Source organism: Taudactylus pleione, unplaced genomic scaffold (genome assembly GCF_031769625.1).
Source record: "Taudactylus pleione unplaced genomic scaffold, aTauple2 ptg000350l, whole genome shotgun sequence".
In the NCBI taxonomy this organism is placed as follows: Eukaryota; Metazoa; Chordata; class Amphibia; order Anura; family Myobatrachidae; genus Taudactylus; species Taudactylus pleione.
The window spans coordinates 2,229,792-2,246,107 of NW_028284751.1; the positions used below are offsets into that span (position 1 = coordinate 2,229,792).

Sequence of the window (16,316 nt, forward strand, 5' to 3'; positions counted from 1 at the left end):
GGAAGCGAGGCTTGGAACGCACCATGCTGTGTGAGCCGTGGAACGCACTTCCTGTTACCCCCGCGTCCCTCAGTGCCGCTGTCACCCCGAGTCTTGCTGTGGGTTCCCCCGGAGTGCAGCGGCTGCTGGCGGACCTGTCCTCTCCATCTGTGTGACCCCTTGTCTGTTCTCCTGTGGTAAGTTCTAGGCACAGAGCTATAGACTTGTCCTCCGCTTCCCGCCAGCAGCTGACAATTTTCCCGCGAAAGTTAAAATTCTCGAAGAGGACTCGGAGATACTGCAGTCGGTGTGTACTATATACACATTGTATACAGCCGGTGTGCCCTATATATACACATTGCATACAGCCGGTGTGCCCTATATATACACATTGCATACAGCCGGTGTGCCCTATATATACACATTGCATACAGCCGGTGTGCCCTATATATACACATTGCATACAGCCGGTGTGCCCTATATATACACATTGCATACAGCCGGTGTGCCCTATATATACATTGTATGCAGCCGGTGTGCACTATATATACATGGTATGCAGCCGGTGTGCCCTATATATACATTGTATGCAGCCGGTGTGCCCTATATATACATTGTATGCAGCCGGTGTGCCCTATATACACATTGTATACAGCCGGTGTGCCCTATATATACACATTGTATACAGCCGGTGTGCCCTATATATACATTGTATGCAGCCGGTGTGCCCTATATATACACATTGTATGCAGCCGATGTGTGTACTATATATATATATTGTATGCAGCCGGTGTGTCCTATATATACATTGTATGCAGCCGGTGTGCACTATATATACATGGTATGCAGCCGATGTGTGTACTATATATACATTGTATACAGCCGGTGTGCCCTATATATACACATTGCATACAGCCGGTGTGCCCTATATATACACATTGCATACAGCCGGTGTGCCCTATATATACATTGTATGCAGCCGGTGTGCACTATATATACATGGTATGCAGCCGATGTGTGTACTATATATACATGGTATGCAGCCGGTGTGCCCTATATATACATTGTATGCAGCCGGTGTGCCCTATATATACATTGTATGCAGCCGGTGTGCCCTATATACACATTGTATACAGCCGGTGTGCCCTATATATACACATTGTATACAGCCGGTGTGCCCTATATATACACATTGTATACAGCCGGTGTGCCCTATATATACATTGTATGCAGCCGGTGTGCCCTATATATACACATTGTATGCAGCCGATGTGTGTACTATATATATATATTGTATGCAGCCGGTGTGTCCTATATATACATTGTATGCAGCCGGTGTGCACTATATATACATGGTATGCAGCCGATGTGTGTACTATATATACATTGTATACAGCCGGTGTGCACTATATATACATTGTATGCAGCCGATGTGTGTACTATATATACATTGTCTACAGCCGGTGTGCCCTATATATACATTGTATGCAGCCGATGTGTGTACTATATATATATATTGTATACAGCCGGTGTGCCCTATATATACAGCCGGTGTGCCCTATATATACATTGTATACAGCCGGTGTGCAGTATATATACATTGTATACAGCCGGTGTGCCCTATATATACATTGTATGCAGCCGGTGTGCCCTATATATACATTGTATGCAGCCGGTGTGCCCTATATATACATTGTATGCAGCCGGTGTGCCCTATATATACATTGTATGCAGCCGGTGTGCCCTATATATACATTGTATGCAGCCGGTGTGCACTATATATACATTGTATGCAGCCGGTGTGCACTATATATACATTGTATGCAGCCGATGTGTGTACTATATATACATTGTATACAGCCGGTTTGCTCTATATATACATTGTATGCAGCCGGTGTGCTCTATATATACATTGTATGCAGCCGGTGTGCACTATATATATATACATGGTATGCAGCCGATGTGTGTACTATATATACATGGTATGCAGCCGGTGTGCCCTATATATACATTGTATGCAGCCGGTGTGCCCTATATATACATTGTATGCAGCCGGTGTGCCCTATATACACATTGTATACAGCCGGTGTGCCCTATATATACACATTGTATACAGCCGGTGTGCCCTATATATACATTGTATGCAGCCGGTGTGCCCTATATATACATTGTATGCAGCCGGTGTGCCCTATATATACACATTGTATGCAGCCGATGTGTGTACTATATATATATATTGTATGCAGCCGGTGTGTCCTATATATACATTGTATGCAGCCGGTGTGCACTATATATACATGGTATGCAGCCGATGTGTGTACTATATATACATTGTATACAGCCGGTGTGCCCTATATATACACATTGCATACAGCCGGTGTGCCCTATATATACACATTGCATACAGCCGGTGTGCCCTATATATACATTGTATGCAGCCGGTGTGCACTATATATACATGGTATGCAGCCGATGTGTGTACTATATATACATGGTATGCAGCCGGTGTGCCCTATATATACATTGTATGCAGCCGGTGTGCCCTATATATACATTGTATGCAGCCGGTGTGCCCTATATACACATTGTATACAGCCGGTGTGCCCTATATATACACATTGTATACAGCCGGTGTGCCCTATATATACATTGTATGCAGCCGGTGTGCCCTATATATACACATTGTATGCAGCCGATGTGTGTACTATATATATATATTGTATGCAGCCGGTGTGTCCTATATATACATTGTATGCAGCCGGTGTGCACTATATATACATGGTATGCAGCCGATGTGTGTACTATATATACATTGTATACAGCCGGTGTGCACTATATATACATTGTATGCAGCCGATGTGTGTACTATATATACATTGTCTACAGCCGGTGTGCCCTATATATACATTGTATGCAGCCGATGTGTGTACTATATATATATATTGTATACAGCCGGTGTGCCCTATATATACAGCCGGTGTGCCCTATATATACATTGTATACAGCCGGTGTGCAGTATATATACATTGTATACAGCCGGTGTGCCCTATATATACATTGTATGCAGCCGGTGTGCCCTATATATACATTGTATGCAGCCGGTGTGCCCTATATATACATTGTATGCAGCCGGTGTGCCCTATATATACATTGTATGCAGCCGGTGTGCACTATATATACATTGTATGCAGCCGGTGTGCACTATATATACATTGTATGCAGCCGATGTGTGTACTATATATACATTGTATACAGCCGGTTTGCTCTATATATACATTGTATGCAGCCGGTGTGCTCTATATATACATTGTATGCAGCCGGTGTGCACTATATATATATACATGGTATGCAGCCGATGTGTGTACTATATATACATGGTATGCAGCCGGTGTGTGTACTATATATACATGGTATGCAGCCGGTGTGCCCTATATATACATGGTATGCAGCCGGTGTGCCCTATATATACATTGTATGCAGCCGGTGTGCCCTATATATACATTGTATGCAGCCGGTGTGCCCTATATATACACATTGCATACAGCCGGTGTGCCCTATATATACATTGTATGCAGCCGGTGTGCACTATATATACATGGTATGCAGCCGATGTGTGTACTATATATACATGGTATGCAGCCGGTGTGCCCTATATATACATTGTATGCATCCGGTGTGCCCTATATACACATTGTATACAGCTGGTGTGCCCTATATATACACATTGTATACAGCCGGTGTGCCTATATATACATTGTATGCAGCCGGTGTGCCCTATATATACACATTGTATGCAGCCGATGTGTGTACTATATATATATATTGTATGCAGCCGGTGTGTACTATATATATATATTGTATGCAGCCGGTGTGTCCTATATATACATTGTATGCAGCCGATGTGTGTACTATATATACATTGTATACAGCCGGTGTGCACTATATATACATTGTATGCAGCCGATGTGTGTACTATATATACATTGTCTACAGCCGGTGTGCCCTATATATACATTGTATGCAGCCGATGTGTGTACTATATATATATATTGTATACAGCCGGTGTGCCCTATATATACAGCCGGTGTGCCCTATATATACATTGTATACAGCCGGTGTGCAGTATATATACATTGTATGCAGCCGGTGTGCCCTATATATACATTGTATGCAGCCGGTGTGCCCTATATATACATTGTATGCAGCCGGTGTGCCCTATATATACATTGTATGCAGCCGGTGTGCCCTATATATACATTGTATGCAGCCGGTGTGCCCTATATATACATTGTATGCAGCCGGTGTGCCCTATATATACATTGTATGCAGCCGGTGTGCACTATATATACATTGTATGCAGCCGATGTGTGTACTATATATACATTGTATACAGCCGGTTTGCTCTATATATACATTGTATGCAGCCGGTGTGCTCTATATATACATTGTATGCAGCCGGTGTGCACTATATATATACATGGTATGCAGCCGATGTGTGCACTATATATACATTGTATGCAGCCGATGTGTGTACTATATATATATTGTATACAGCCGGTGTGCCCTATATATACAGCCGGTGTGCCCTATATATACATTGTATACAGCCGGTGTGCAGTATATATACATTGTATACAGCCGGTGTGCCCTATGTATACATTGTATGCAGCCGGTGTGCCCTATGTATACATTGTATGCAGCCGGTGTGCCCTATGTATACATTGTATGCAGCCGGTGTGCCCTATGTATACATTGTATGCAGCCGGTGTGCCCTATGTATACATTGTATGCAGCCGGTGTGCCCTATGTATACATTGTATGCAGCCGGTGTGCCCTATGTATACATTGTATGCAGCCGGTGTGCCCTATGTATACATTGTATGCAGCCGGTGTGCCCTATGTATACATTGTATGCAGCCGGTGTGCCCTATGTATACATTGTATGCAGCCGGTGTGCCCTATGTATACATTGTATGCAGCCGGTGTGCCCTATGTATACATTGTATGCAGCCGGTGTGCCCTATGTATACATTGTATGCAGCCGGTGTGCCCTATGTATACATTGTATGCAGCCGGTGTGCCCTATGTATACATTGTATGCAGCCGGTGTGCCCTATGTATACATTGTATGCAGCCGGTGTGCCCTATGTATACATTGTATGCAGCCGGTGTGCCCTATGTATACATTGTATGCAGCCGGTGTGCCCTATGTATACATTGTATGCAGCCGGTGTGCCCTATGTATACATTGTATGCAGCCGGTGTGCCCTATGTATACATTGTATGCAGCCGGTGTGCCCTATGTATACATTGTATGCAGCCGGTGTGCCCTATGTATACATTGTATGCAGCCGGTGTGCCCTATGTATACATTGTATGCAGCCGGTGTGCACTATATATACATTGTATGCAGCCGATGTGTGTACTATATATACATTGTATACAGCCGGTTTGCTCTATATATACATTGTATGCAGCCGATGTGCGTACTATATATATATATATATATATATATATATATTGTATGCAGCCGATGTGTGTACTATATATATATATATATATATATATATTGTATGCAGCCGGCGTGCCCTATATATACATTGTATGCAGCCGGCGTGCCCTATATATACATTGTATGCAGCCGGCGTGCCCTATATATACATTGTATGCAGCCGGCGTGCCCTATATATACATTGTATGCAGCCGGCGTGCACTATATATACATTGTATGCAGCCGGCGTGCACTATATATACATTGTATGCAGCCGGCGTGCACTATATATACATTGTATGCAGCCGGCGCGTGTACTATATATACATTGTATGCAGCCGGCGCGTGTATTATATATACATTGTATGCGGCCGGTGTGTGTGTACTATATATACACTGTATGCGGCCGGCGTGTGTATTATATATACACTGTATGCGGCCAGTGTGTCTGTACTATATATACACTGTATGCGGCCTTGTGTGTGTACTATATATACACTGTATGCGGCCGGTGTGTGTGTGTACTATATACAGTCAGGTGCATAAATATTGGGACATTGACAGAATTTTCATATTTTGGCCTCTATTCACCACCACAATGGCTCTGAAATGAAACAAACAAGATGTGCTTTACCTGTAGACTTTCAGATTTAATTTGAGGGTAATTACATCCAAATCAGGTGAACGGTGTAGGAATTACAACGGTTTCTATATGCGCCTCCCACTTTTTAAGGGGCCAAAAGTAATGGGACAAACTAAACAATCCTAAATCTAACTTTTCCTTTTTAGTACTTTGTTGCAAATCCTTTGCAGGCAATTACAGCCTGAAGTCTGGAACGCATAGACATCACCAGACACTGGGTTTCATCCCTGGTGATGCTCTGCCAGGCCTCTACTGCAAATGTCTTCAGTTCCTGCTTGTTCTTGGGGCATTTTCCCTTCAGTTTTGTCTTCATCAAGTGAAATGCATGCTCAATCGGATTCAGGTCAGGGGACTGACTTGGCCATTGCATAACATTCCACTTTTTAGCCTTAAAAAACTCTTTGGTTGCTTTTGCAGTATGCTTCGGGTCATTGTCCATCTGCACTGTGAAGTGCCGTCCAATGAGTTCTGAAGCATTTGACTGAATATGAGCATATAATATTGCCCGAAACACTTCAGAATTCATTGTGCTGCTTTTGTCAGCAGTCACATCATCAATAAATACAAGGGAACCAGTTCCATTGGCAGCCATACATGCCCACGCCATGACACTACCACCACCATGCTTCACTGATGAGGTGGTATGCTTTGGATCATGAGCAATTCCTTTCCTTCTCCATACTCTTCCCATCACTCTTGATCTTTGTCTCATCTGTCCATAGGCTGTTGTTCCAGAACTGTAATGGCTTTTTTAGATGTTGTTTGGCAAACTCTAATCTGGTCTTCCTGTTTTTGTGGCTCACCAATGGTTTACATCTTGTGGTGAACCCTCTATATTCACTCTTGTGAAGTCTTCTCTTGATTGTTGACTTTGACACATATTCACCTACCTCCTGGAGAGTGTTCTTGATTTGGCCAACTGTTGTGAAGGGGTTTTTCTTCACCAGGGAAATAATTCTTCTGTCATCCACCACAGTTGTTTTCCGTGGTCTTCCGGGTTTTTTGGTGTTGCTGAGCTCTCCGGTGCGTTCTTTCTTTTTAAGACTGTTCCAAACAGTTGATTTGGCCACACCTAATGTGAATCAACTCCAGACCTTTTACCTGCTTAATTGATAATGAAATAACGAGGGAATAGCCCACACCTGTCCATGAAACAGCTTTTGAGTTGATAGTCCCATTACTTTTGGCCCCTTAACAAGTGGGAGGCACATATAGAAACCGTTGTAATTCCTACACCGTTCACCTGATTTGGATGTAATTACCCTCAAATTAAATCTGAAAGTCTGCAGTTAAAGCACATTTTGTTTGTTTCATATCAAAGCCATTGTGGTGGAGAATAGAGGCCAACATTTTAAAATTCTGTCAATGTCCCAATATTTATGCACCTGACTGTATACACGGTATGCAGCCGGTGTGTGTGTGTGTGTACTATATATACACTGTATGCAGCCGGTGTGTGTGTGTGTGTGTACTATATATACACTGTATGCAGCCGGTGTGTGTGTGTGTACTATATATACACTGTATGCAGCCGGTGTGTGTGTGTGTGTACTATATATACACTGTATGCAGCCGGTGTGTGTGTGTACTATATATACACTGTATGCAGCCGGTGTGTGTGTGTGTACTATATATACACTGTATGCAGCCGGTGTGTGTGTGTGTACTATATATACACTGTATGCAGCCGGTGTGTGTGTGTGTACTATATATACACTGTATGCAGCCGGTGTGTGTGTGTGTACTATATATACACTGTATGCAGCCGGTGTGTGTGTGTACTATATATACACTGTATACAGCCGGTGTGTGTGTGTACTATATATACACTGTATACAGCTGGTGTGTGTGTGTGTGTACTATATATACACTGTATACAGCTGGTGTGTGTGTGTGTGTACTATATATACACTGTATACAGCTGGTGTGTGTGTGTGTACTATATATACACTGTATACAGCTGGTGTGTGTGTGTACTATATATACACTGTATACAGCTGGTGTGTGTGTGTACTATATATACACTGTATACAGCTGGTGTGTGTGTGTACTATATATACACTGTATACAGCCGGCGTGTGTGTGTACTATATATACACTGTATACAGCCGGCGTGTGTGTGTACTATATATACACTGTATACAGCCGGCGTGTGTGTGTACTATATATACACTGTATACAGCTGGCGTGTGTGTGTACTATATATACACTGTATACAGCCGGCGTGTGTGTGTACTATATATACACTGTATACAGCCGGCGTGTGTGTGTAATATATCAGTGATCACGCTGAGCTAAAACATTTGTGGGTCTCAGGGAACTCTCACTTTAAATAATGTGGGTCCTACTCCACTGATTCTGGGTCCCATCACATATTATGGAGGGTGAGGGCAGGAAGCAGTTGGGGTAGAGGGGGTTAAGGGCAAGCAGCAGTTGAGGGTAAAGGCAGGGAGAATTTGGGGTAGGGAGGGAGCAAGGGTAGATAGCAGCTGGGGCAGTACTGGGAGGCAAGAAGGAGGTTAGGGGCAGGCAGTGCTGGGGGTAGGGAGGGTGCAATGGTAGATCGCAGCTTAAAGTAGTAGCAGCTGGTCCATACCTGAAGTGCATATACTTGATCACTGCTGTATGTATGCAGAAAATATGCAGTGAGCGCTCATCGGCGGTGAATAGATGACGTGTGCACGCCCCTAAGACAGGTGAAAAGGGGCCGCATATTAAGGACACTCCCCTTTTCTCGTGGCTGCACCTCCTTTTCGGCCACACGCTAGTGCCTTTTTTAAGGTCCGACGCCCTGCCCCATGTTGGACCTAGAGTAATCACTACAGCCGGCGTGTGTGTACTATAGGTACAATATGTATACATTCTATACAGCCGGCGTGTGTGTACTATATGTACAACATGTACACATTCTATACAGCCGGCGTGTGTGTACTATAGGTACAATATGTATACATTCTATACAGCCGGTGTGTGTGTACAATATGTATACATTCTATACAGCCAGCGTGTGTGTACTATATGTATACATTCTATACAGCCGGCGTGTGTGTACTATAGGTACAATATGTATACATTCTATGCAGCCAGTGTGTGTACTATAGGTACAACATGTATACATTCTATACAGCCGGCGTGTGTGTACTATAGGTACAATATGTATACATTCTATGCAGCCAGTGTGTGTGTACTATATGTACAACATGTATACATTCTATACAGCCGGCGTGGGTGTACTATATGTACAATATGTATACATTCTATACAGCCAGAGTGTGTGTGTACTATATGTACAATATGTATACATTCTATGCAGCCAGAGTGTGTGTACTATATGTACAACATGTATACATTCTATACAGCCGGCGTGTGTGTACTATAGGTACAATATGTATACATTCTATACAGCCGGCGTGTGTGTACTATAGGTACAATATGTATACATTCTATGCAGCCAGTGTGTGTGTACTATATGTACAACATGTATACATTCTATACAGCCGGCGTGTGTGTACTATAGGTACAATATGTATACATTCTATACAGCCGGCGTGTGTGTACTATAGGTACAATATGTATACATTCTATACAGCCGGCGTGTGTGTACTATAGGTACAATATGTATACATTCTATGCAGCCGGTGTGTGTACAATATGTATACATTCTATACAGCCGGTGTGTACTATCTGTACAACATGTATACATTCTATACAGCCGGCGTGTGTGTACTATATGTACAATATGTATACATTCTATACAGCCGGCGTGTGTGTACTATAGGTACAATATGTATACATTCTATACAGCCGGCGTGTGTGTACTATATGTACAACATGTATACATTCTATACAGCCGGCGTGTGTGTACTATAGGTACAATATGTATACATTCTATGCAGCCAGTGTGTGTGTACTATATGTACAACATGTATACATTCTATACAGCCGGCGTGTGTGTACTATAGGTACAATATGTATACATTCTATACAGCCGGTGTGTGTGTACAATATGTATACATTCTATACAGCCGGTGTGTGTGTACAATATGTACAACATGTATACATTCTATACAGCCGGTGTGTGTGTACAATATGTATACATTCTATACAGCCAGCGTGTGTGTACTATATGTACAACATGTATACATTCTATACAGCCGGCGTGTGTGTACTATAGGTACAATATGTATACATTCTATACAGCCGGCGTGTGTGTACTATAGGTACAATATGTATACATTCTATACAGCCGGCGTGTGTGTACTATAGGTACAATATGTATACATTCTATGCAGCCGGTGTGTGTACAATATGTATACATTCTATACAGCCGGTGTGTACTATCTGTACAACATGTATACATTCTATACAGCCGGCGTGTGTGTACTATAGGTACAATATGTATACATTCTATACAGCCGGCGTGTGTGTACTATAGGTACAATATGTATACATTCTATACAGCCGGCGTGTGTGTACTATATGTACAACATGTATACATTCTATACAGCCGGCGTGTGTGTACTATATGTACAATATGTATACATTCTATGCAGCCAGTGTGTGTGTACTATATGTACAACATGTATACATTCTATACAGCCGGCGTGTGTGTACTATAGGTACAATATGTATACATTCTATACAGCCGGCGTGTGTGTACTATATGTACAACATGTATACATTCTATACAGCCGGCATGTGTGTACTATAGGTACAATATGTATACATTCTATGCAGCCGGTGTGTGTACAATATGTATACATTCTATACAGCTGGTGTGTACTATCTGTACAACATGTATACATTCTATACAGCCGGCGTGTGTGTACTATATGTACAATATGTATACATTCTATACAGCCGGCGTGTGTGTACTATATGTACAATATGTATACATTCTATACAGCCGGCGTGTGTGTACTATATGTACAACATGTATACATTCTATACAGCCGGTGTGTGTACTATATGTACAACATGTATACATTCTATACAGCCGGCTTGTGTGTACAATATGTATACATTCTATACAGCCGGCGTGTGTGTACTATATGTATAATATGTATACATTCTATACAGCCGGCGTGTGTACTATATGTACAATATGTATACATTCTTTACAGCCGGCGTGTGTGTACTATATGTACAATATGTATACATTCTATACAGCCGGCGTGTGTGTACTATATGTATACATTCTATACAGCCGGTGTGTGTGTACTATCTGTACAATATGTATACATTCTATACAGCCGGCGTGTGTACTATATGTACAATATGTATACATTCTATACAGCCGGTGTGTATGTACTATAGGTACAACATGTACACATTCTATACAGCCGGCGTGTGTGTACAATATGTACACATTCTATACAGCCGGCGTGTGTGTACAATATGTACACATTCTATACAGCCGGCGTGTGTGTACTATATGTATACATTCTATACAGCCGGTGTGTGTGTACTATCTGTACAATATGTATACATTCTATACAGCCGGCGTGTGTACTATATGTACAATATGTATACATTATACAGCCGGTGTGTGTGTACTATAGGTACAACATGTACACATTCTATACAGCCGGCGTGTGTGTACAATATGTACACATTCTATACAGCCGGCGTGTGTGTACAATATGTACACATTCTATACAGCCGGCGTGTGTGTACTATATGTATACATTCTATACAGCCGGCGTGTGTGTACTATATGTATAATATGTATACATTCTATACAGCCGGCGTGTGTACTATATGTATAATATGTATACATTCTATACAGCCGGCGTGTGTACTATCTGTACAATATGTATACATTCTATACAGCCGGTGTGTGTGTACTATATGTACAATATGTATACATTCTATACAGCCGGCGTGTGTGTACTATATGTATACATTCTATACAGCCGGCGTGTGTGTACTATCTGTACAATATGTATACATTCTATACAGCCGGCGTGTGTGTACAATATGTATACATTCTATACAGCCGGTGTGTATGTCCTATAGGTACAATATGTATACATTATACAGCCGGTGTGTGTGTACTATCTGTACAACATGTACACATTCTATACAGCCGGTGTGTGTGTACAATATGTACACATTCTATACAGCCGGCGTGTGTGCACAATATGTATACATTCTATACAGCCGGCGTGTGTGTACTATATGTACAATATGTATACATTCTATGCAGCCGGCGTGTGTGTACTATAGGTACAATATGTATACATTCTATGCAGCCGGTGTGTGTACAATATGTATACATTTTATACAGCCGGTGTGTGTGTGTGTACTATAGGTACAATATGTATACATTCTATACAGCCGGTGTGTACTATATGTACAATATGTATACATTCTATACAGCCGGCGTGTGTGTACTATATGTACAATATGTATACATTCTATACAGCCGGCGTGTGTGTACTATATGTACAACATGTATACATTCTATACAGCTGGCGTGTGTGTACTATATGTACAACATGTATACATTCTATACAGCCGGCTTGTGTGTACAATATGTATACATTCTATACAGCCGGCGTGTGTGTACTATATGTACAATATGTATACATTCTATACAGCCGGCGTGTGTGTACTATATGTACAATATGTATACATTGTATGCAGCCGGTGTGTGTACTATATGTACAATATGTATACATTCTATACAGCCGGCGTGTGTGTACTATATGTACAATATGTATACATTCTATACAGCCGGCGTGTGTGTACTATATGTATACTTTCTATACAGCCGGCGTGTGTGTACTATCTGTACAATATGTATACATTCTATACAGCCGGCATGTGTGTACTATCTGTACAATATGTATACATTCTATACAGCCGGCGTGTGTGTACAATATGTATACATTCTATACAGCCGGTGTGTGTGTACTATAGGTACAATATGTATACATTATACAGCCGGTGTGTGTGTACTATAGGTACAATATGTATACATTCTATGCAGCCGGCATGTGTGTACTATATGTACAATATGTATACATTCTATACAGCCGGCGTGTGTGTACAATATGTATACATTCTATACAGCCGGTGTGTGTGTACTATAGGTACAATATGTATACATTATACAGCCGGTGTGTGTGTACTATAGGTACAACATGTATACATTCTATACAGCCGGCGTGTGTGTACTATCTGTACAACATGTATACATTCTATACAGCCGGCGTGTGTGTGTACTATCTGTACAACATGTATACATTCTATACAGCCGGCTTGTGTGTACTATATGTACAACATGTATACATTCTATACAGCCGGCGTGCGTGTACAATATGTATACATTCTTTACAGCCGGCGTGTGTGTACTATATGTACAAAATGTATACATTCTATACAGCCGGCGTGTGTGTACTATATGTACAATATGTATACATTCTATACAGCCGGCGTGTGTGTACTATCTGTATACATTCTATACAGCCGGCGTGTGTGTACAATATGTATACATTCTATGCAGCCGGTGTGTGTACAATATGTATACATTCTATACAGCCGGCGTGTGTGTACTATATGTATACATTCTATACAGCCGGCGTGTGTGTACAATATGTATACATTCTATACAGCCGGTGTGTGTACTATATGTACAATATGTATACATTGTATGCAGCCGGTGTGTGTGTACGATCTGTACAATATGTATACATTCTATACATCCGGCGTGTGTGTACAATATGTATACATTCTATACAGCCGGTGTGTGTGTACTATAGGTACAATATGTATACATTCTATACAGCCGGTGTGTGTACTATATGTACAATATGTATACATTCTATGCAGCCGGCATGTGTGTACTATATGTATACATTCTATGTAGCCGGCGTGTGTGTACTATAGGTACAGTATGTATACAGCCGGTGTGTGTGTGTACAATATGTATACATTCTATGCAGCCGGTGTGTGTACTATATGTACAATATGTATACATTCTATACAGCCGGTGTGTGTACTATATGTACATTATGTATACATTCTATACAGCCGGCGTGTGTGTACTATATGTACAATATGTATACATTCTATACAGCCGGTGTGTGTGTACAATATGTATACATTCTCTACAGCCGGTGTGTGTGTACTATAGGTACAATATGTATACATTCTATACAGCCGGTGTGTGTACTATAGGTACAATATGTATACATTCTATGCAGCCGGTGTGTGTGTACTATCTGTACAATATGTATACATTCTATGCAGCCGGCATGTGTGTACTATATGTATACATTCTATACAGCCGGCGTGTGTGTACTATATGTACAACATGTATACATTCTATACAGCCGGCGTGTGTGTACAATATGTACAATATGTATACATTCTATGCAGCCGGCGTGTGTGTACTATATGTACAATATGTATACATTCTATGCAGCCGGCGTGTGTGTACTATATGTACAATATGTATACATTCTATACAGCCGGCGTGTGTGTACTATATGTACAATATGTATACATTCTATACAGCCGGCGTGTGTGTACAATATGTATACATTCTATACAGCCGGCGTGTGTGTGTACTATATGTACAATATGTATACATTTGATGCAGCCAGCGTGTGTACTATATGTAGTGTTCCCTCTAGCTCCGGCGGGAGGCAGGGCGCCGGAGCTAGAGAGGGCATGCCAGTGCGCGCGCGACCGAGAAGGGGGCGTGGTCATCGGAAAAGGGGGCGTGTCTATAAGACGCGTCCCCTTTTCGTCACTCTTGGGGGCGTGCCCGGCACTTACGGACACGCCGGCAGCCCCCAAGCCCTGCAGACGGAGAATAGATGCCGGGCGCATGCGCCCGGCGTCTATTCTCCGGCGGTGACCGGGTCACCGCATGTTTCTCCACCCGCGGGACACTGCGTCCCGCGGGTGAGAACGGCTCCCGCAGGCTGTGAGGGCAGGGCGCTTTTTGCCCTCCTCCTGGAGGGCAGGGTGCTTTTTGCCCTCCAGAAGGAGGGCAGGGCGCCGCGCCCCGCTAAAACAGCCTAGCGGGAACGCTATATATGTACAATATGTATACATTCTATGCAGCCGGCGTGTGTGTACTATATGTACAATATGTATACATACTATGCAGCCGGCGTGTGTGTACTATATGTACAATATGTATACATTGTATGCAGCCGACGTGTGTGTACTATATGTACAATATGTATACATTGTATGCAGCCGACGTGTGTGTACTATATGTACAACATGTATACATTCTATACCGCCGACATGTGTGTACTATATGTACAACATGTATACATTCTATACAGCCGGCGTGTGTGTACTATATGTACAACATGTATACATTCTATACAGCCGGCGTGTGTGTACTATATGTACAATATGTATACATTGTATGCAGCCGGCATGTGTGTACTATATGTAGAATATGTATACATTCTATACAGCCGGCGTGTGTGTACTATATGTACAATATGTATACATACTATGCAGCCGGTGTGTATGTACTATCTGTACAATATGTGTACATTCTATACAGCCGGCGTGTGTGTACTATATGTACAATATGTATACATTGTATGCAGCCGGCGTGTATTATACAGATGTTTCCCTGCATATCTTTTCTTGTATTAGCACACAGATATACAAATAGTTCTGTCCATCCAAGTTTAAACTTCAGCGATCTGGCTGTTCATCTTCATGTCAGCAGTTTAGAAATGCCCAGTGGGCAATGCCACACGTCACCTCCCCCTGCTCTGTGGTTTCCCTGTCCCGGGCTGTGCAGGTCCAGTAACTGGTGGCTCTCCAGCTGTAGAGGATTTAGGGAGGGGGGGGGCACAAATGTAATTCTTTTCTATACTCTGAAAGTGCCCAAGCTTTACCTATTCTTTTATACCCAGTGTCCCCCAAAGGACTATTCGTATAGGATCTGAAAACGTATGTACACAAATTCCATTCTACCTACATATATTCAGAGCTTAATTGTGGTTTCTTTTTCTTGTTCACTGTGGTCTTTAAGGGAATTTTTATTTTCAATTACTATCATTATTATTTTTTTTATTTCCATGTATTTAAGTGCTAATGATGAATCTTTCCTAGGCTTTTAGAAGATGCCTGCTGAAAAGAAGGCAATGCGGTACGGACATCCCGAGGGTCACACAGATGTCACTTTTGATGATGCTGGAAGGTGAGCTGGAATGGTGC

The 16,316-nt window shown here is 42.0% G+C and overlaps 1 protein-coding gene across 3 annotated transcripts in view; it reads left to right on the plus strand.

Annotated features, from left to right (window-relative positions):
• Positions 1-3: 3 nt before the first annotated feature.
• Positions 4-16,316, plus strand: part of WDHD1 (WD repeat and HMG-box DNA binding protein 1) — an 80,183-nt gene continuing 63,870 nt past the window's right edge. For 2 of the 3 annotated variants that reach the window (XM_088444140.1, XM_088444142.1), the window contains exons 1-2: positions 4-176; positions 16,212-16,299. In XM_088444140.1, the coding sequence (XP_088300266.1) occupies positions 16,223-16,299 (77 nt within the window). In that variant the 5' untranslated portion in view covers positions 4-176; positions 16,212-16,222. The other variant, XM_088444141.1, reaches the window with a different exon arrangement.